Source organism: Chiloscyllium punctatum, chromosome 5, assembly GCF_047496795.1.
Source record: "Chiloscyllium punctatum isolate Juve2018m chromosome 5, sChiPun1.3, whole genome shotgun sequence".
Taxonomy (NCBI): Eukaryota; Metazoa; Chordata; class Chondrichthyes; order Orectolobiformes; family Hemiscylliidae; genus Chiloscyllium; species Chiloscyllium punctatum.
The window spans coordinates 72,706,871-72,730,584 of record NC_092743.1 but is presented as its reverse complement, the minus strand read 5'-3'; the positions used below and the strand labels follow the sequence as shown (position 1 = coordinate 72,730,584).

General features: G+C 47.3%; 1 protein-coding gene across 1 annotated transcript in view; it reads right to left on the bottom strand.

The window, feature by feature from the left end:
- Positions 1–23,714, bottom strand: part of LOC140476793 (uncharacterized) — a 567,118-nt gene that overhangs the window by 232,345 nt on the left and 311,059 nt on the right. The window contains exon 35 of the mRNA XM_072569588.1: positions 3,787–3,941. Coding sequence (XP_072425689.1) covers positions 3,787–3,941 — 155 coding nt within the window. The remainder of the gene's footprint in view (positions 1–3,786; positions 3,942–23,714) is intronic.

The following is a 23,714-nucleotide window of genomic DNA, read 5'->3' as shown; positions in this document are numbered from 1 at the left end:
TCATTACATGATTAACTGCCCAGGTTTTAGAATTTGAATTTTAGCCAGGTTTTGTTAACAACATGTTATTCCCAATATTATACCTGGAACTATTTGCCATTTCTACTTTCTTTCCATTTTCTAAATGCCAGTGGTATACGTGAATAACGTGCGTGTGCGCGCGCTCGCGCGGGTGTGCGTGTATACTTCTTCATTGGTAAAACCTGTCAGGAGCTGACAATCTGCATCCATAGGCAGCCAATCAAAGACACTCATGGTTAAACAGGAAGGCTGTACCTCACGGTCACAATTTTCCTGCCTAACTATATTGCCAGTACCAGCATAAAGGTGTACAACAAGTATATATCATCATTAATTTAATATTTCTCATTACAGTGGACTCACTATATTAATGCCTGAATTAGACAGAGAACACCTGTACTAGTACCTTATTTGGCATGCACTGATGGTCACAGAGGTATGAGGGACATTTCCTTTTTGTAGAAGAAACAGTGGCTGGGAATTTCTGATTAGCATCAGAACTATTCTGACCAACGTCATTCACTGAAAAAGATTAGCCACTTACCTGTACATTTTTTTATATAGCCAGTCTTCTGGTTCTGGCTGCTCAATTGAATCTCAATGGCTGCAAGCACAGTAGATCTCAATTAGTGCCAGAAAAGCTAAGCCATGCCCCTATGATGCTGGAGGAACCGTGGAATGGTTATTCAGGACAGGAGCAGATAGCATAGAGATTTCAAATGCAAGGCATGTTTGATGAAACTTCAATGGTGTTTTTCACCTATTTTATAGTTTTTCATTACTTTTTCTGTTTCAAGTTAACATTAAATGTTGTCATTAACTAATAATAAATAATTATAAATTATTATTTTAAACATTTAATGTTTAAGACAATTTTAATGATTCTCAGTGAACCTAATTTCTCTTAACACAAAGTTGGTAGCATGGCAGGTGAACATCATGTTAGTTGGGTAGCTGGAAACAGTGGCAGGTTGGCAGGTGGGTAGAAGTTAGGATGGTAGGTGGGTGAGTATGAATCAGGGTGGATCCTTCTCGCTCATAAGGAAGTTAGGTGGTGAGGTCAAGTTGGGGATGGTCAGGTTGGTAAATGGGGAGAGTTGGGGGGAGTCAAGACAGATCATTTGTAAATGGCAAGTGTTAAGACTGGCAGACTGCAGACTCCTGGTGGCAACGACACCAGTGGAGACAAGATGGCGCCGAAGAATGGCAATACTGTTCCACGAGTAGTGGCACAGCTCCAGGACATGGCTGAGCCCGAATACCTGACAGTGGAGGTGGTAGCAATCCAGCTGCAGTGACATGCAGAGACGCAGAGGCACCTGAGTACTCGCAGACTGAGTGGTGGACTTTGTGGCTTTACTTTTCTGGCAGTGAGGACCCTTGCAGAGTTGAGGAGCAATCTGGATGCTTCCTTTTCTTTTGGCAGTTTCTTTTATTTCTGCTTCTGTATCTAATGCTGTCTTTTGTCTACTTAGATTGTGCTGGAGAATGGCAACGTTATACACTTTTCACTCTAGTCCTGTATTCTTCTACTTGAGTACAAGTGACAATACAAAAACAAAATAAGATCAGGAGTGAGATGGAAGATCAGTTTTATAAATCCCAGGAGATGGAGTAATTTTAATCTCTTTACCTTTTACAGGGAATATTCAATAGAATCCCTACAATGTAGAAACCAACCCTCCTAAAAGCATCCCACTCAGAGTTATCCCTGTAACCTTGCATTTCCCATAGCTAACCCATCTATGGGGTAACTTAGCATGGCCAATCCACCAAACCTGCACATCTTTGGACAGCGTTTGAAAACTGGAACACCCAGACGAAACCCGCGAAGACTCAGGAAGAATGTGCAAACTCTACCAAGTCACCTGAAGGTGGAATCAAACTCGAATCCCTGGTACTGTGAGGCAGCAGTGCTGACCACTGAGCCCGTGCTGTGGTGAACCGTGTTGGAATCTTCCTATGGATTTTTTGCATTTTGTTTCTGGTTTGGTACTCAGCACTCTATGGGGCTTGGATGAACTTGCCATAAGACATGATCTACACTCAGGTGAGTGACCTTAACAAGCTTCAGAAATCATGATTTTATCACTCTATGCACTTACATCCTGGTTGCATTTATATTTTTGTGTAAAATTGTTTATTGTGCACTTGCTCAATAGTTATTTAGCAAAGGTAAAGTTCATCCTTTACTCCAGTGAATTTGCAGGCTCAGCTGGCTCTTCCTTACATGCATAATAAAGGGAATTGTTCAAGAGCAATCACAATGGAAGTAATTTAAATGTTGGAGTGGACTGAAAGTCCTGTAAAGAGTTGGACAGACAACAGATCTGAAATGAGCATACATTTGGATAGTAAACACACCACCCTTAAAACCCTTTATTTGTTTACCTTGAGTGATAGCCCCCAGCATCACTCCCCTCAAAAACACCCCACCACATCTCAACTCTCTTTTCCAGTTCACTCTCCCAAGTTCTCTCTGCCCTCACCTGGATTCATCTTCTAAACTTCCAGGTCCACAAGTTCATTCAGCACTGACTGACCTTTGCCAGTTCTGACCATCCACACCAGAATTTCTTGTCCTGCTCCATCCCTTGTGCCATACAGATTTACAACAAAAAAAAACCTCTGACCTTATTCACCACTGCACAATGTTGACTTTTGCAAGCCATCGTTAAATGATTGTGATTAAGATTCTCATGGACTACTGACTTCATATTATAAGACACACTTTATTCAAATGAAATTCACATTAACTAGCAACTATTGCATTAAATAGTAATCATAGCATGTAAATATATTGCAAGTATGAATCCACCGCAGTCTGGGGTGATGCTTTACATGCCAAAAGCACATTGCTGAATTTACCGGTATATAGCCAACTTCCATCAGAAAAACAACGTTTCATATCTGATCTAATTTTCTTAGGTAACTTACATTTCCCATGCCTGCAATCTCCATTCAGTTACCCTCCCTTTGTTCTCATTTCCATCAACTATCCTAACACGAATAAAGAGTACTGCGCTCATGGTAAGACTACACTTGGTGGTTTGGATGAACAGAGAAATCTGTGTCCATGTATATAGATCCCTGAAAGTTGCCACCCAGGTTGATAGGTTTGTCAAGAAGGCATATGGCATGTTAGCCTTTATAGGTAGAGGGATTGAGTTTTGGAGCCATCAGGTCATGTTGCAGCTGTACAAAATCCTGGTGTGGCTGTACTTGGAGTATTGCGTACAATTCTGGTTGTGGCATTATAGGAAGGAAATGGAAGCTTTGGAAAGGGTTCAGAGGAGATTTACTAGAATGTTGCCTAGTATGGAGAGAAGGTCTTATGAGGAGACGCTGAGGTACTTGAGGCTGTCTTTGTTAGAGAAAGGAAGATTGAGAAGTGTCTTAATTGAAACATATAAGATAGTCAGAAGGTTAGATAGGGTGGATAGTGAGAGCTTTTTTCCTCAGCTGGTGATAACTAGCATGAGGGGACAAAGCTTTAAATTTAGTGGTGATAGATATAGGACAGATATCCGAGGTAGTTTCTTTAGGGGCATGGAACATATTGCCTGCTACAGTAGTAGACTCACTAACTTTAAGGGCATTTAAATGGTCATTGAATAACCATATGGATGAAACTGGAATAGTGTAGGATAGATAGGCTTCAGGTTGGTGCAACATTGAGGGTCAAAGGGCCTATACTGCACTGTTATGTTCTATGTTCTATCTTAACCCCAAAATACATTTAATTCTTTAACATTAGTATAGTACCTTGCTTTGTTGGAACTTTTCTCCATGTACTAATGACTTTTCAAGCTTTCTAATTCCAGTGTCTCCTCTTTCACCATGTAGTATTACAAATACATTAGCATAGGTTCCAGCTGCCCAACGATCACCAATATGTACATAAACAAGATAATGGTTCACTGCAAAATAAAAGGTGGTTAGAAAATAACACTCTTATAGGAAATCCAAAATTTGAAGATTATCAGGAATTCTACCAGTTATAACCCCAGTAAGAGATGAGCAAAACTCACTGGAAATTCAGAAGCCTGGCTAAGACAAATCTGATGTTCCTGCAATTTATGGGTGTGTTTTAGCATAACCTCTATCACCCACTTAAGTGACATATATCATCAAGACTTGAGCTATTCCAAAGACCTGGAATTCCTGTTTCTTTGCCTCATTTAGGACTTGAAGTATTGGAGGCAAATAAATAGTGAGTTAGTGTATCAACTAGAAACAGATCAAAGGGATCCTGTCTGTGGTATGCAGACAAGGCAAGCAGACCAGACCTCCAATGAAAGTTCATTGAGAAAGGTTCTCCACCATTGGGGTGCACTTTTTATTATTTCTTGACAGGCAAGGTAAATAATATAAAATATATGACAGAAGTAATCCACTTTGCCCTTCTGCCTGGCAGCTTGATCCATACTGGGAATTTAAATTTGTAAAATTCATATCTAGGTTTTGGGCCACTTCTTCCAATTCCCATAGAAACTGACTTAAAATCTTTTTAGATGTTAACTTCCAGTGACCAACATAAATGATAACATTTCAAATTTTAAAAGTTTTACTGTAACATTGATTAAACGTGATTTCAAGTACACTAAACTATGGAAGGACTTCATGGTTAATACTTGACAAAAAATTCTTTCCATGATTATACTTTGCACTGACCCTTAAGTAGACACTCTGCTCAGCATCAGCCCAAAAATGAATCTGAGCTCCAAATGTCTAGCTTCTTTTTTTCCCCTTTTCCAGCAGAATGATCACTAATCTCTAAACTGGCTTTTCAGGTTAGGATTACCTTAAAGATTCCTTCCTGTAGTCAAAGCTATCCTCAGTTTCAAATCCTCAGAAATTCAACTTTTTCAATCTGAGAGTGAGTTCCCAATGACATTCTCGATGGTGAACCATAGAGAATTAAAGGTCTCTGTCTCCGTCTCCATCTTGAATATTGAGATTGTTTGTGAGCTTCACTGATATTTTAAGAAAACACCTTGTAAGCCAATCCTAAAGTGGCTTCCAATGAAATCTTCCCCTCTCAAAGTCAATTTCCATGGAAACAAAAGTCATCTTGAAGATTTGGGCCTTGTAGTCAGATACAAAGGCTAATTAGCTACCCTTTAATCTCTACTCTTCATCTTAAACAATATAAAAGGAGTAAGTGCTAAAAATATTCACACAATCACAAGTGAGATGTGGGAGCAGTGGATGGGTGGTGGAGGGCATCGACCCAATGGAAACGGGACATTCATAGAAGGAGCCGTAACCTGCCTTAACCTGAGATCATGCAAGGGTGGGTTAGTAAATTTGCAGATGACCCAAAGGTTGGAGTTGTTGTCGATAATATAGAGGGCTACTGCAGGCTGCAGCGCAACATAGACAGAATGCAGAGCTGGGCTGAGAAATGGCAGATGGAGTTCAAACTGGATAAATGCGAAGTGATGCATTTTGGAACTCAAATGCTGAATATAGGATTAAAGACAGGATTCTTGGCAGTGTGGAGGAACAGAGGGATCTGGGTGTGCAAGTACATAGATCCCTCAAAGTTGCCACTCAAGTGGCTAGGGTTGTTAAGAAAGCATATGGTGTTTTGGCTTTCATTAACAGGGGGATCGAGTTTAAGAGCCGTGAGGTTTTTCTGCAACCCTCCAAGTCCCTGGTGAGACCACACTTGGAATATTGTGTCTAATTTTGGTTGCCCTACTATAGGAACGATAAAGAGGCTTTGGAGAGGGTTCAAAGAAGGTTTACCAGGATGCTGCCTGGACTGGAGGGCTTGCCTTATGAAGGAAGGTTGAATAACTTGGACTTTTCTCTCTGGAAAGAAGGAGAAGAGAGGAGACCTGATCAAGGTGTACAAAATAATGAAAGGAATAGATAGAGTCAATAGCCAGAGACTTTTTTCCAGGGCAGGATTGACTGGTAAGAGAAGTCATAGTTTGAAGATATTAGGAGGAAGGTACAAAGGAGACGTCAGAGGTAGGTTCTTTGTGCAGAGAGTTGTGAATGAATGGAATACGTTGCCAGCTGTGGTGGTAGAAGCAGAGTCATTGGGGACATTTAAGCGATTGCTGGACATGCACATGGATAGCAGTGAGTTGAGGGCACGTAGGTTAAGTTACGACATTTTACATTAGGATTAAACCTCAGCACAACATCATGGGCCAAAGGGCCTGTTCTGTGCTGTACTTTTCTATGTTCTATGAAACTGTGAAACAAATGAGAATTCCAAAAACAAGTAAACGATTATATTACTTAAACGTCTTAACAGCAGTGCTAAAGCTTGTCCTTGAACCTATTCTTAGAGAATTAAATTGTGGTGTTAATTTAGATAATAAATGGCATTAAAGATCAGGTATACATCTGCCCCACCTAATTAAATGCCTTTTCCTGACTCCTACCTCACCTCCTCATTTCCAGAACATTTCCTCTCAGTTCGTCTTTATGGGATTTGGGTATTGCTGGCTGGGCCTGCATTTATCACTCATCTGACTGTGGCAGTCCTTTTGCTGCAGGGACCCCAACATTGCTCTTAGTGAGGGAATTTCAGAATTTTTTCCCCAGCAACACTGAAGGTAATGTATTTCTAAGTCAGGATGGTGAATGGCTTGGAGGTGAACTTACAGTTGTTCTTATGCACAACAGTTTGCTGTGTCACCTCATTTGTACATTCAATGGAATAGTTAATGGCCTAATTCACATGTAAAATTCATGTAATCTCCAACTGTACACCAAAGTTTGAGCTTAGATTTCAGAAAAGTGCTTGTAACTGAACATTTGCAAAATTGAGTGGGGACAAAAACTAATGAAGGAGCAGTGTTTGACTTACACCTTTGACTGTCAATTAACTATCAATTAATGTGTCGGGAATACTTTTTCAGCCACTTTTGAAAATCTGCATAACAGGAGAGGCTAGCATAAACAAGATGATGCAAACTGGAAATATCAGCAGAGAGAAAGCTACCACAACTTCACTTCAAAGAAATTCAGATCAGCCAAGAAACACAGACAGTTGGGTACCAATGGCAGGACTCCTGCCAGAAGTATCATTCAAGCCATCTGAAGGGAAGTGACACTGGGATTGAATGCCAATTCTCAATTGAAGAATAGTATCATAAACAGTTCAATGATCCCAACAGCCTGGTAACACATAGATAATTTCCCCCTTTTCTTCCTTAGTCACTCCAGCAGTAGCACTCTCCACACTCAAAGGAATAGCTGCACAACGCACTTTAGTTAAAGGGATGTCATAATCTTGTAATATGATTAATGATTCTAACAGCACTGGGTCCCTATCCAATGTGATGTTTCCATACTTGTGAAACCATGAAACAGTTTATTTAAGAGCTTTACACCTGATACATAGTAGATTTAGATTAAGATTACCGACACTGTGGAAATAGGCTCTTCAGCCCAACAAGTCCACACCGACCCACTGAAGAGCAACCCACCCAGACCCATTCCCCTAACTAATGCACCTAACACTACAGGCAATTTAGTATGGCCAATTCACCTAACCTGCACATCTTTGAACTGTGGGAGGAAACCGGAGCACCCGGACGAAACCCACACAGACACGGGGAGAATGTACAAACTCCACACAGGCAGTTGCCCAATGCGAAAATTGAACCTTGGTCCCTGGTGCTGTGAGGCAGCAGTGCTAACCACTGAGCTATCGTGCCGCCATAGTGCTGACTATGAAATGAGTCCTACTCAGGGAATAGTTTGCTCAGTTTGACATTTGATGCTCCAAAAGTATCGTGGCCAAATGGTTACAGTAACCTCCATTGACTAATGGTTAGATGCCACTTACTAACTGATTAAACTTTCCACTTATTTACAACTATCACAATTTCAGGATACTCAAACTCACTTTGAAGGAAACTTAGAAATATAGTCACCATCTAGTTCAGAAACTACTATGGCCAATTTGCACACAGCAAAATCCCACATTCAACAATGTATTTCAATATTGTTGGTTGATTGATAAATATTGATGAAGATATTAGGGAGTACATTCAGCCAATAATGCACAGTGAAACAAAAACAGAAACTGCTAGAGAACATCAGCAGCTCTAGCAGCATCTGTGGAGAGAAAGGAGAGTTAACATTTCAATTCCAGAAATGTGTTCTGAAGATGGGTCACAGTATTCAAAACTGAAGATGACCGCATCCAACAAAATTTATCATCCATTAATTTTGAGACCAAAACTTATGAATTGCTTGCTATACAAGTAAACAAACATTCAGTATAACATTCCCATATCTGCTCCTTCACCTGATATGGATGCTACTTCAAGTAAATGGGTTAATACAAGAGTTAAAACAAAGGACACAGAAATGTTGTACAAAAATTATGAATATTCAGAAAAAGGTACTTATCAATAAGTAAGAGTTATGATCCAAGTTTGGCAAATGTTAATTATAGATTATATATTTTGTAAATCATAGCAACAAGCTGCATTTTCTCATTTGTGCTTGTTCCAAATGCTGAAAACTATTATGCAGAGTTCCAAAATAATCAAACGTAAAATTCTGAAAGCATATCCCAACCTTGATTCTATTTATGGTATTTTCTATATGTTAGTCCACATTCTTTTGAGTCATAAATCTGAAGTTTATTTATCCATATATTAGAAAATTACACATTTGGTCTGGGTTCTATGTTTATATGCGGAGACAGGGAATGAGAATGTCACATGTTGCGTTGTCATGTTGCCTTAACTTTATGGGTCTGTCTGGTCTGGAATCTATGCTATAATAAAGCACACCCCACCCCAGTTCTACCTAAGAAATAATGTATGATATATAGTAATACAAATCATAAACATTTGACCAAATCACTGAAGCAAACTAGATGATTCACCAAATTTGGCAAGGGTAGAATATCAGAGTGCATAATTTAGGCAACATAATCTCAAGTGGAGCACCCAAAGCTATTCAGTTAATCCTGGACTATGTCAATTATACCCTTTTGAAGTCTGGAGAATTGAAAATATGACAGGCCTATTGTGGTTAAAGTGTAAAGGGATGTTTTAAAATTTTCATTTGGGACATATATCAAAGAATTATATGAGTGTGCCTTTTATTTAGTTTAACCCAGAATAGGCCAAAAGGACTGAAGTGAAAAAGAAATGCTCACTCTCACTGTTTACAAATTCAATCATGTGGAATAATTAAGATTCTTTCATAGAATTGTAGAATCTCCATAGTGTGAAAGCAGGCCATTCAGCCCACTGAGTCCACAGCACCCCTCTGAAGAGCATCCCACCCAGACCCAATCCCTGAAATCGTGCATTCCCCATGATTAATCTACCTAGCTTGCACATCTCTGGACACAATAGGTAATTTGGCAATGGCCAATCCACCTAAACTGCACATCTTTGGACGTGGGAGGAAACCTACGCAGAGAGAATGTGAAACTTAACACAGACAGTCACCCAAGGTTGGAATTTAATCTAGGACCCTGGTGCTGTGAGGCAGCAGTACTAATCAGTGTGCAAATTTGGAGGGGAAAAGAGAGCCAAAAGGGCAGGATTCTCTTTACTGGACTTCAAACTGAAAAATCAGAACAAATCCCAGTGAAATTAAAAATTAATGTACTGTGGAAAGGAGATCATAGGAGCAAGAAGATAGACATCACTTTGTTCAAGTCAAGCTGCATTCTACAGTTGGAAGCATAATCAAGAAGACTGCAGTGACATTTCCATTAAATAAAAGACGTGTCTTGCTACCGAAACGGTGAACTTATAAATATCAATGGCAAAGATTAAACTGGCTTGGATTGCTTCAAATTATTCAAGAAACCCAGTGTGACAGGCAAGAATCTTTCAGGAAACAGCAGAATGACAGGCAGAGCTCAATGCAAGACAAAATTACCTACAGAAAAGGAAACTTTTATAGCATACTCAATGTTTTGCCTAATAAGAGGAAAGACATGAACCATTGTCACAGTTATCTCTTCAGTCTCACTCAATATTTTTTATATTATTCAAAGACGACTGATCATTCCTTGTATGGTGATGTTTGAGATGGTCTCCATTTCATCCTTTGTACTATGTATTTCAAATAACATCACTTGATATCGGTCTTACATAGATCAGTATAGCACAGGAACAGGCCCTTTGTCCCACCATGTCTGTGTCAATCACAATACTATTTTAAACAAATCCTATCAGCCTCCATTTGGTCTTATCTCACCATTTCCTGCTGTTCATGAATCTGTCGAAATGCTATTGTATCTGCTTCTACCACCTCTCCTGGCAGCATGTTCGAGGCACCAACTACCCTCTGTGTAAAGATTTTCCTCACCCATCTCTTTTAACCTTGTCCCCTTTCATCTCAAACACTCTGGCAAAGAGAGCTTGACTATACATCCTATTCATGCCCCTCATAATTTTACATACTTTTAAATATCTCAGGCCTTGATTCAATTTCTGAGCAGACTGTTTCATCAAACTCTCAAGTTAGAGTTAATTTGTTGTATTACTATTGAATAAAATAGGATTGAAAACTTGAAAAAAGAAACCAGAAAAAGCATCTGGCAGATTCAGCTCACCACTTGGAAACTGGGCATCAACATCTCAAGGCACATGCCATGGGCATCAGCCACAGATATTGGCAACTGAAATGAACAGCTCTACCCTTGGATAGCTTTGACAATTATCGTAATGCCGCAAGCCTCAAAAGTCAAGGGGGATAGCCTCTGCCCAGGGGATCCCAGCCCAGTAAGTCAAGGGCAGCTTTTGATACTAGCCCAGGCTGTACACAGGCTGGCCAAGATCCAAATTGTATCCTCACAATCAGTGAAAAGGCAAATGACAGGCAGCATACCATCCATTTATAGTCCATACATACATCAATCTCCAGTTCATGTGGAGTGTGTCCTGCCCAAGAGGCTCCAGTGCAAGTGTTGCTGTGAATTTTTGATTCCCAACACAGTAGAAGGTAAAAGTCAGTGCTGTTCAAGCAATGGTTTCCAGCTTCCAGTTCCATGCGTTGGTGAGCATCAGACATTAACCCACCCTCCCCTCCTGCCACTGCAGGAATTGCAAAACGTGGGCCCACACCTCCCCCTCACCTCCATCCAAGGCCCCAAAAGAGCCTTCCACATCCGTTGCTCCCAATGAGGTCTCTTCTACATTGCAAAGACTAGATGCCTTCTTGCAGAGCACTTTAGGGAACTTCTCTGGGAAACTCCCACTGCCCCGTGGCTCAAAACATTTCAACTCCCCCTCCCATTCTGCTGAGGACATGCAGGTCCTGGGCCTCCTCCACTACCACTCCCTCACCACCTGATGCCAGGAGGAAGAACACCTCATCTTCCGACTTGGAAAACTTCAACCCCAGGGCATCAATGTGGACTTCACAAGTTTCCTCATTTTCCCTTCCCCCACCTTACCCCAGTTTCAACCTTCCAGCTCAACACCATCCTCATGACCTGTCCTACCTGCCAATCTTCCTTCCCACCTATCCGCTCCACCCTCCTCTCTGACCTATCACCTTCATCCCCCTCCACCTACTGTACTCTTTGCTACCTTCTCCCCAGCTCCACCCCCCACCCATTTATCTCTCCACCCTGGGGGCTCCCTGCCTTCATTCCTAATGAAGGGCTTTTGCCTGAAACGTTGATTTTCCTGCTCCTTGGATGCTACCTGACCTGCTGTGCTTTTCTAGCACCACTCTAATCTAGACTTTCAATGTTAGTTGTTGGTGCAGCCTGATATGCACATCTGTGCTTCAATGTGTCCTGCAAGTGGATCAGAGAGGGGTGGCATAGGATACTGAGGGATTGGATATTTTTGGATGATGCCAATGTCCATTGATGAGAAGGTATATGGAATTGATGCCCATGAATTTTGCCTTGAGATGCTATTACATTGTGACCAATATGGAGATTCTTTGCAGCCAGCAGTGAGCTGAAATCACTATGTACCAACTCTAACATCCATGTCAAGATTTCTCAGCATCTAGTTTCCTTGCAGCAGGTGGTAGGATAGGAATCTACATTTCCATGAGGAGAGATGCACAGTTATTACAATCATTAGCAACCTACAATTCCTCTTTTTAGGCAACTCATTGCTGCTGTGTAGAAATGTGACCTCGACACCCAGAACTTAATTAAGAATTGGTACTGCTGTTGCGCTTGTGTGATTCAGTCAGATTTCTCATTATCGCCCAAATTGCTCATACCTTATATGTTACCACCCAGCAAATACCACAAGCACTGAAAGATACCCTGCCCACAGCCTCAACATTCTTCAAAGAACAGGGAGCCTAATAATACAGATAATACACTAATTGGCTTCTTATTAAAGATTAATATGGGGTCATTATTACTTCTTGGACAATATGTTTTATACCTGCTGACATAAAACCTAATATTCCATTGGCTTTTCCCATGGTCCTCTCAACCTGTCAACTACTGCCTTTAATGTGCACATTTCAGCAGCATAATACTGACTGTCTCCATGTCTGAGTTCAACTGCTGCCAAAATTCTCATCTATTCTTATTTTTCTTTTAGACTCAACTACTTCAATGCTGTCCTGGCCAACATTGTTCCTTCCATCCTATGAAAAAAATCCTAACTTGCACAAAGTCATATTCATCTACCACCTTGTGCTTACTGACTAAGCAATGATATGTGTGATCATGATATGCTTTCATGATACGATGATGTGCTTTCCATACTCCCTTATCAAGGTCATTCAGTTTCTTATCCACTTAAATCATAATTTCTCATTCCTCTAAGCTCCAGTGAAAATGAATCCAGACTGTCCAAGTTAGCTTCATATGCCAACCTATTCATTTGAGTTATCAATCGAGTGAACCTATACTGCCACTTCCACATCTTTCCTTAATTAAGGAAACTAAAACTGCACAAGCTTTGATATTTCAGTTGTATTGAGTATCGCTGAGACCACACCTCAAATGCGATGTTGTTTTTATTTATTCACAGAATGAGGGTATCGCTGGCTGACAGGCAGGCATTTGTTGCCCATGTCAGAGTGCAGTTGAGAGTCAACCACATTGCTATGGGTTTGGAGTTGCAATGTAGTCCAGACCAGGTAAGGATGGCAGTTACCTTCCCTAAAGGACACGAATAAACCAGATGGTGCATTTCCAAAAATCCACAATGGATTTGTGATCATCACTGAACTCAAATTCTAGATTTTTATTGCATTCAAATTCCACTATCTGCCATGGGCCTGGATTTCCTGGATTAGCAGTATAATGATAATACTATAAGGCCATTGCCACCACCTATCTGTGCAGTTTTAGTATCCTTATAACTTTATCCCTCCTTGATGCATTACAGAGTCTGTGGTTTAGCCTCCAGCTCATAAACTCTGAGCCAAAGCTCCTTTAGCTGCAATAGATTATGATAAAAAATTTCCCTGGATCACATGACATCCAAGAACTCCTAATATTATCCTTATTATGTTTTAATTATTGTCTTAATTATTTTATTCACTTTTTGTTTTCCGTTTTTCATTCATTCATTAGCCTTACCGCTGTTACCTATACTATGTTACACCTTGAACATAGCATAGTTATTGGAATCAGGCGGAGTCGTTGGCTGAGGTCCTTCATCGGGATTATTAACCTGAGCCAATCTGGAAAGCCCTGGCTGACTGATATAACCAGGAGACAGTTGGAGGACGCTCAGGTGTGCGGTGGGATCCCGTCCGCGCTCACCCCGGCCCGGACGGAATTTCACATTGGCCCCAAGGTCCCGTACTTCCCGCGGGAGCCTGTGCCCCACAACCTGAGCCGCCTCCGGAATTTTAATTTTGTTGCTTTTAGGGACATAAAAAGGAGGGCCCTGTATCGACTGCTGCTGCACACCGTCCACCTCTTCTCCCTCATCCACCGTCCGGACACGCCTTGGCGTGCCCATTTGCCACCGGGCGGTGGAGATCCCCAGTGGAGGGCTCTCTACGCGGGAGTCCTCCCCCTTTCTCTCGGGGATCTGGGGTGGAGGGTGCTGCACGCAGCAGTCCCCTGCAACCGCAGATTGCGGTGGTTCACGGACTCCCAGCCCAACTGCTTGTTCTGTGGCGCTGTGGAGTCCGTGGACCATGTATACATTGGGTGTGGGCGTTTGCACTCCCTTTTTGATTTCCTCAAAAACCTTCTCCTCTGTTTCTGGCTGCACTTCAGTCCCACGCTCCTGATCTTCGGGCACCCGGTACGGAGGAGGGAGGGCAGGTCCGAGGACCTCCTCGTGGGTCTGCTCCTGGGCCTGGCCAAACTGGCCATCAACAGGTCCAGGCAGCGGGCCGTGGAGGGGGTCGTTAGGGCCGACTGCCTGCCCCTCTTCCGGGGTTACGTTAGAGCCCGGGTGTCCTTGGAGAAGGAGCACGCGGTGTCCACCGACACCCTGGAGTCGTTCAGGGAGAGGTGGGCGCCGCAGGGAGTGGAGTGCATCATTTCTCCCTCCAACTCTATTTTGATTTAGTCCCGACCCTCCCCTTCACTGTTTTGCTCACACAGCATTACCCTGTGGTTTGAAGGGCAGTGCTTGTCACTGGCCACGCGGGTATTTTTCATATCTTCCTGGTGGTGGAAATTGAATAAAGATTTGTGCACTTTGTGTCTTTCACTGTGTCGCACATCTACACACACGCACACACACCATGGGTGCTGGGGAATAAAAATAAGCACTACCGCACTTAGGCGGTAGTGTGGGGGTTAAATTAAAAAAAAAGAAAAGGAAAAAAAAAAAAGAAGAGAAAAAGAAAAAAAGAACAGAAAAATAAAAAAAAAAAAAAAAATATATAAAAAAAAAAAAAAAAGAAAAAAGAATATAACCAGGAGACAGTTGGAGGACGCTCAGGTGTGCGGTGGGATCCCGTCCGCGCTCACCCCGGCCCGGACGGAATTTCACATTGGCCCCAAGGTCCCGTACTTCCCGCGGGAGCCTGTGCCCCTCAACCTGAGCCGCCTCCGGAATTTTAATTTTGTTACTTTCAGGGATATAAAAAGGAGGGCCCTGTATCGACTGCTGCTGCACACCGTCCACCTCTTCTCCCTCATCCACCGTCCGGACACGCCTTGGCGTGCCCATTTGCCACCGGGCGGTGGAGATCCCCAGTGGAGGGCTCTCTACGCGGGAGTCCTCCCCCTTTCTCTCGGGGATCTGGGGTGGAGGGTGCTGCACGCAGCAGTCCCCTGCAACCGCAGGTTGCGGTGGTTCACGGACTCCCAGCCCAACAGCTTGTTCTGTGGCGCTGTGGAGTCCGTGGACCATGTATATATTGGGTGTGGGCGTTTGCACTCCCTTTTTGATTTCCTCAAAAACCTTCTCCTCTGTTTCTGGCTGCACTTCAGTCCCACGCTCCTGATCTTCGGGCACCCGGTACGGAGGAGGGAGGGCAGGTCCGAGGACCTCCTCGTGGGTCTGCTCCTGGGCCTGGCCAAACTGGCCATCAACAGGTCCAGGCAGCGGGCCGTGGAGGGGGTCGTTAGGGCCGACTGCCTGCCCCTCTTCCGGGGTTACGTTAGAGCCCGGGTGTCCTTGGAGAAGGAGCACGCGGTGTCCACCGACACCCTGGAGTTGTTCAGGGAGAGGTGGGCGCCGCAGGGAGTGGAGTGCATCATTTCTCCCTCCAACTCTATTTTGATTTAGTCCCTACCCTCCCCTTCACTGTTTTGCTCACACAGCATTGCCCTGTGGTTTGAAGGGCAGTGCTTGTCACTGGCCACTCGGGTGTCTTTCCTATCTTCCTGTTGGTGGAAATTGAATAAAGATTCGTGCACTTTGTGTCTTTTCACTGTGTCTCACACCTGCACACACACACCATGGGTGCTGGGGAAAAAAATAAGCACTACCGCACTTAGGCGGTAGTGTGGAAAGAAAAAAAAAAAAAAAAAAAATATAACCAGGAGACAGTTGGAGGACGCTCAGGTGTGCGGTGGGATCCCGTCCGCGCTCACCCCGGCCCGGACGGAATTTCACATTGGCCCCAAGGTCCCGTACTTCCCGCGGGAGCCTGTGCCCCTCAACCTGAGCCGCCTCCGGAATTTTAATTTTGTTACTTTCAGGGATATAAAAAGGAAGTCCCTGTATCGACTGCTGCTGCACACCGTCCACCTCTTCTCCCTCATCCACCGTCCGGACACGCCTTGGCGTGCCCATTTGCCACCGGGCGGTGGAGATCCCCAGTGGAGGGCTCTCTACGCGGGAGTCCTCCCCCTTTCTCTCGGGGATCTGGGGTGGAGGGTGCTGCACGCAGCAGTCCCCTGCAACCGCAGATTGCGGTGGTTCACGGACTCCCAGCCCAACTGCTTGTTCTGTGGTGCTGTGGAGTCCGTGGACCATGTATATATTGGGTGTGGGCGTTTGCACTCCCTTTTTGATTTTCTTAAGAACCTTCTCCTCTGTTTCTGGCTGCACTTCAGTCCCACGCTCCTGATCTTCGGGCACCCGGTACGGAGGAGGGAGGGCAGGTCCGAGGACCTCCTCGTGGGTCTGCTCCTGGGCCTGGCCAAACTGGCCATCAACAGGTCCAGGCAGCGGGCCGTGGAGGGGGTCGTTAGGGCCGACTGCCTGCCCCTCTTCCGGGGTTACGTTAGAGCCCGGGTGTCCTTGGAGAAGGAGCACGCGGTGTCCACCGACACCCTGGAGTCGTTCAGGGAGAGGTGGGCGCCGCAGGGAGTGGAGTGCATCATTTCTCCCTCCAACTCTATTTTGATTTGATCCCTACCCTCCCCTTCACTGTTTTGATCACACAGCATTGCCCTGTGGTTTGAAGGGCAGTGCTTGTCACTGGCCACTCGGGTGTCTTTCCTATCTTCCTGGTGGTGGAAATTGAATAAAGATTCGTGCACTTTGTGTCTTTTCACTGTGTCTCACACCTGCACACACACACAAGAGAAAAGAAGAAAAAAAAAAGAAAAAAAAAACAGAGAAAAAAGAATATAACCAGGAGACAGTTGGAGGACGCTCAGGTGTGCGGTGGGATCCCGTCCGCGCTCACCCCGGCCCGGACGGAATTTCACATTGGCCCCAAGGTCCCGTACTTCCCGCGGGAGCCTGTGCCCCACAACCTGAGCCGCCTCCGGAATTTTAATTTTGTCCCCTTAAGGGATATAAAAAGGAAGGCCCTGTATCGACTGCTGCTGCACACCGTCCACCTCTTCTCCCTCATCCACCGTCCGGACACGCCTTGGCGTGCCCATTTGCCACCGGGCGGTGGGGATCCCCAGTGGAGGGCTCTCTACGCGGGAGTCCTCCCCCTTTCTCTCGGGGATCTGGGGTGGAGGGTGCTGCACGCAGCAGTCCCCTGCAACCGCAGATTGCGGTGGTTCACGGACTCCCAGCCCAACTGCTTGTTCTGTGGCGCTGTGGAGTCCGTGGACCATGTATATATTGGGTGTGGGCGTTTGCACTCCCTTTTTGATTTCCTCAAAAACCTTCTCCTCTGCTTTTGGCTGCACTTCAGTCCCACGCTCCTGATCTTCGGGCACCCGGTACGGAGGAGGGAGGGCAGGTCCGAAGACCTCCTCGTGGGTCTGCTCCTGGGCCTGGCCAAACTGGCCATCAACAGGTCCAGGCAGCGGGCCGTGGAGGGGGTCGTTAGGGCCGACTGCCTGCCCCTCTTCCGGGGTTACGTTAGAGCCCGGGTGTCCTTGGAGAAGGAGCACGCGGTGTCCACCGACACCCTGGAGTCGTTCAGGGAGAGGTGGGCGCCGCAGGGAGTGGAGTGCATCATTTCTCCCTCCAACTCTATTTTGATTTAGTCCCTACCCTTCCCTTCACTGTTTTGCTCACACAGCATTGCCCTGTGGTTTGAAGGGCAGTGCTTGTCACTGGCCACTTGGGTGTTTTTCATATCTTCCTGGTGGTGGAAATTGAATAAAGATTCGTACACTTTGTGTCTTTCACTGTGTCTCACACCTGCACACACACACCATGGGTGCTGGGGAAAAAAATAAGCACTACCGCACTTAGGCGGTAGTGTGGGGGTTAATTTAAAAAAAAAGAGAAAGAAAAAAAGGAAAAAAAAAGAAAAAAAAAAGAAAAAAAAAATATAACCAGGAGACAGTTGGAGGACGCTCAGGTGTGCGGTGGGATCCCGTCCGCGCTCACCCCGGCCCGGACGGAATTTCACATTGGCCCCAAGGTCCCGTACTTCCCGCGGGAGCCTGTGCCCCACAACCTGAGCCGCCTCCGGAATTTTAATTTTGTCCCCTTCAGGGATATAAAAAGGAAGTCCCTGTATCGACTGCTGCTGCACACCGTCCACCTCTTCTCCCTCATCCACCGTCCGGACACGCCTTGGCGTGCCCATTTGCCACCGGGCGGTGGGGATCCCCAGTGGAGGGCTCTCTACGCGGGAGTCCTCCCCCTTTCTCTCGGGGATCTGGGGTGGAGGGTGCTGCACGCAGCAGTCCCCTGCAACCGCAGATTGCGGTGGTTCACGGACTCCCAGCCCAACTGCTTGTTCTGTGGCGCTGTGGAGTCCGTGGACCATGTATATATTGGGTGTGGGCGTTTGCACTCCCTTTTTGATTTTCTTAAAAACCTCCTCCTCTGTTTCTGGCTGCACTTCAGTCCCACGCTCCTGATCTTCGGGCACCCGGTACGGAGGAGGGAGGGCAGGTCCGAGGACCTCCTCGTGGGTCTGCTCCTGGGCCTGGCCAAACTGGCCATCAACAGGTCCAGGCAGCGGGCCGTGGAGGGGGTCGTTAGGGCCGACTGCCTGCCCCTCTTCCGGGGTTACGTTAGAGCGCGGGTGTCCTTGGAGAAGGAGCACGCGGTGTCCACCAACACCCTGGAGTCGTTCAGGGAGAGGTGGGCGCCGCAGGGAGTGGAGTGCATTATTTCCCCCTACAACTCTATTTTGATTTAGTCCCTACTGTTTGATCACATAGCACTGCCCTTTGATGTGAAGGGCACTGCTTGTCACTGGCCACTCGGGTGTTTTCCTATTGAGAGGTGGATCAGTGTGTGAGTCTGCACGTGCAAGGGGCTCTCCTCCTTGAAGGGGACTGTCCCTGGACCAGCTGCCCCACATCCAGAGAGCTGAAGGAAGGAAGGAAGGAAGAAGAAGAAGAGGAGAAGAAGGAGGAAGCAGAGGCAGAAGGAGATGAGAGCTCTGAGTCCTGGGCCTACTTTTGGAGCTGCAGCCTGGGCCTCACCTAGGTCAAGGGAGTGTTGCTGCTGACCTGGGGCCCACTCCCACTGCTGGTCTCTGGGACCCTGCCTGGACCTGCCTCACAGCTGCTGCCTGGGACTTGCCTTGGGGCCCCTCCCAGGACCTCCACGTCTGTTGCTGCTGTTAGAGGCCGACCTCCACTGCTGCTGCCTGGGACTCAATTTTGGGGCTGCCTGGGACATGCCTTGGGGACCCTCCCCAACAGGTCTGCCCCCACTGCTGCGACCAAGGGCCTGCCTAGGACTTGCCTGAGGCCTGCCTCCACCATCGCTGCCTGGGACCCGCCTCGGGCCCCTCCCCACAACCTCCACCACTGCTGCTGCATGAGACTCGCCTTCGGGACCCTCCCCAACAGGTCTGCCCCCACCGCTGCGACCAAGGGCCTACCTGGGACTCGCCAGAGGCCTGCTTCCACTGCTGCTGTTGCCTGAGGCCGGTCTCCACCATCGCTGCCTGGGGCTCGCCTTGGGCACCTCCCCAGGACTTCCGCCACTGCTGCTGCCAGAGGCCCACCTACACCGCTGCTGCCTGGGGCCTACCAACATCCAGCAGCAGAGTATGGCGAGCCCGAAGGTCGCAGGGCCCAGCCGCACCTATGCCGGGGTAGCCGCTGCCTTAGGCTCGGCTGTCCCAACCCCGGCTGCAACCACGACCGCCTTCAGGCACCTGACCTGGGGGTAAAGGCCTATCCCCATCCCAACATGTCCATCGAGGCCTGCAGTAAGGCCATGGTTAGTGTGGTCGGCCCACTGGCCATCATCGCTGCAGCCAGGATGTATGGGAAGGCCGTCTTTTTCCTGAAGACCAAGCAGGCGGTCCACCTGGCTGTGGAGGGGGGGGCTCACTGTGGGCGGGACACATTTGCCTGTCGACCCTCTGGACATTACGGCCTAGAGGGTCATGATCTCCAACGTCCCACCCTTCATTGCCAGCGAGCTCCTTCTCCCCCACCTCACCACCCTGGGGGAGATCCGGTCGGGTATCCAACTGCTCCTGCTCGGTCTTAAGGACCCCGCCCTCCGACATGTATATTCCTTCCAACGCCAGGTGTTCATTTGCCTGGCCCAGGAGGTGGTCACAGAGGGCTCTTTCACCCTCCTCCATGAGGGCGCGGCCTACCGTGTCTTCTGGATGGCTGACGGCGTGTGGTGCCACCTGTGCCGCGAGGTGGGACACATTAGAAAAAACTGCCCCACCCAGAAGGCTGCCCAGCCCAAGCGAACGGCTGAGCGTGGCGCTGCCGCACCCACATCCCCCCCCCCCCCCCCCCCCGAAGTCAACACCACAAACCCCGGGACCGGGGGCTAAGCCGGAGGCTTCCAATACTTCAGCCTCTTGCAGGGAGGGGGATGAGCGTCCGGCCGGCCAGAAGGCGCTCAGGAAGGTGGGGACATACAAGAAAGAACTGCCCCACCCAGAAGGCAGAAGGCTGCCCAGTCTACACTGGCAGCTACAGGTGGTGCCACCACACCCACTCTCTCTCTTTTCCCCCCCCCGTAAGATAACAAAGGCCCCTGTCAGCAGGGGCTACTCATGCCTCTGCCTCTGGTTGGTGAGGGGTGGGGGGTGGTGGTGGATAGCATCCAACCGGACAGAAGGCACAGAAGAAGACCAAGTATGTTGAACCCGCCCTCATGAAAGTAACCCCATCTCCTCCCCCCAGGATTGGCCCTGGCCCACCCCAGCATGATAATGCTGTTGTGGCTGTGCCAGCGTTGCCCCAGCATGTGAACCCTGACCCCCAGCCCCTCAGTGTGGTGATTTGGGGCATGTGTGTCTGACCCTCACCCTGTGGCACCTGACCCCAGGATCCCTGAGCCTGTATCCGGCCCGGCCCCAGCTCTGACCTTGGGGAACCTGCTGCCCTCCATCTTGAAGTAGCTATGTCTCTAGGTCCTGGACAAAGAAACTTGGTATCTGCCCCTACATTCCATCACCTGATAATCTTGGCATGACACAGGAAGTGACACAGCTGGTTTTCCCTGCCCTTGCCACACCTCCTGCCTTCCCCCAGCCAATCATATTCCATGAAAATCAAGGGGGAGAAGCCTCAGGCACCATGATCACCAAAGCAGGCAGGGAAGGGACAGTGTTTACCAAAGTCACTTTCCTCTGGGAAGAGACATTGCCACCAAGAGGGTGACAACTCGCCTACGGCACGCCGACATGCTACCCTTCCTGCGGGGGTATGCCTGTGGTGATTTCTGCCTTTCCCATACCACAGCCTGACCTATCCGGGGCTCCAGGGGGTCACAGAAGGTTCCCCTGCTGCTGCCATTCTACCAGTCCTGGGGATGAGCCTGTGTGCCTCATAGACTGTGGTGTGGACTGCAATTGTTTTAATTATACTGCGTCATTGAGCAGTGGAGGGGAGGAAGGTGTTACAATTACTCTTCCACCCTCTACCTGCACCCCAATACTGTGATTTCCTGGGAGCCTTGGCTCCAGGGGAGGACCTTTTCCCTGAGGAGTTCGGCCCCAAGCCTCCGCCTGTTGACCTGACCTCAGGGCATTCCAGGAAGGGATGCACTGAGGAAGTTACCACCGGTGACCCTGGAATTGGGGTCACTGGGGGTTTGAGGCCAGTTGATGGTGCTGGAGCAGCGCTTACTCTCATGGTAGCAGAAAGGCCAGTGACTGACAGCGACTTCCCGGAGGAGGGTTCGGGCTCAATAATGGGCACTGGGGATGATGTGGAGTCCATCTCCAGTGAGGTTTTTGAATCCCAGGTGTCTGCCACCGAGGTCCCCACATCCCCCTCGAGGAACCCCAGGGCTTTGTGGAGGAACCTCACAGTCATCAGGAATAGAGCCCAACTGGCACTCGACAAGGAGCTGGAGCTCCTTCGAGCTGGTACACTGCTCGCCAAGCACCTGAGCTGGACACAAACAAGCGAAAGTGTGTCAGTAACTTTCTTTGTGCACTCCTAGTGATGTCAAGGGATTTTTGTGCCCCTCCCTCATCCTCCCAGTAACTGTTTTACTTGTATTGGTGGTGGTTGCACAACACTGTATAAACAGGGGATTTTCAGGGCAAGGTGGGCACCGCAGAGTGGAGTCCGTCCATTCTGATTTAGGTCCCTGCCCCTGCCTGCCCCTCTGCACACCCCCCCTCAATTTTTACTCTTTTTTTGATCACTCAACATCGCCCTTTGATGAGAAGGGCCATGTTCGCACTGCCCACTCCGGTGTTTCCTTTCTTCCTGGTGGTAGAAAATGAATAAAAATTTTGACACCTGTTGTCTTTCACTGTCTCATACCTGCACGCGTACACAACTTGGATGCCAGGATAAAATAAGCCTTGCTGCTGTTAGGCAGTCATGTGGGGAATTAAAAAACAAAAGAATGAAAATTTATATAACCAGGAGAGGTGAGGTGGCAATGGTCTAGTGTTATTATTGCTAGACTATTAATCCAGAGACCCTAATGATTTTCTAGGGACCTGGGTTCAAATCCTGCCATGACCGGAATTTATATAAAAAAAACAGGAGATTTAGAATCCCCTCACTTTAGGGCACTGACTCTGTGCTGGCTGGACCACAGTCAACATGTACTGCTGCTGTTGGTTTCTGCTTTTCAGGGAACTGGATTCCTGTATTGGCTAAATTATATAGCCAATTTGTTAATTGGTATTCCTTTTTATTGAGGACAGATTTTTAAACTACCTGATCTACACAGTCAATGTGCTTCAGTTCTCATTAGGAAACTTGTTTCACTGGCTGGTTACAGCCTGTGTGTTACTCTTTTTTTTCTTTTTCTCTTTGAGAAAAGGACTATGTCAATTTTGTGGCAGTATTTAGCTGTGGCACTCTGGTTTTCTTGGTTTTTTGCATGTGTTTTCACTTTTTGTGTTTGGACTGAGCTCTGCTGAGAAAATGCACCTTTCCAGATGAGCTGTTCCTGTGGGTAGGCCTGGCTCTTTTGTCGGTGGACTAGGCCACTGTAAAGATCGAATGTGTGGGCTGGGAGAGATGAGAATTTGCTGCATCCTGGAATTCAGGAGTGTACTCTGCCCTCAGGAGTGGACCAAACCCCTGTGAGGTGATTGCACCCTTTACAATGTACTGTGTTCCTGTGAGTGGGCCTGGTTCTCTATGGATGGGCCAGGCCTCAATGGAGACTGAACATCTGTGTGTCTGTGTGTCTGTGTGTTGTGAGGTGTGTATTTGCTGCCCTCAGGAGTGGACTCAAGCCTCATGGGGTGAGGGGAGTGGATGCAGGCCTCGCGGGGTGGGGGGAGTGGATGCAGGCCTCAGAATTAGGAGGCTTTTGGTCATCCCAAAAGATGTCACCCCGAGAGCCGAATGTGGTTAGGCTGTTTTGAGTGCTATCGTCCCAAGAAGAGGTAATCAGGGCAGGCTGTCCTAGAGGTAGCCAGGAGGTGTCAAAGCGGCCGAGATCTGGAAGGCTTGTGGGCTGCCCTGCATGTCGTCATCCCAGGGAGGGGGACGGGCTATCCTAGAGGTGACCAGAAGATGTGTCAGTGCAGTCCACAAGCTGAATGGTGCATCATGGTGGGCAAGAGCC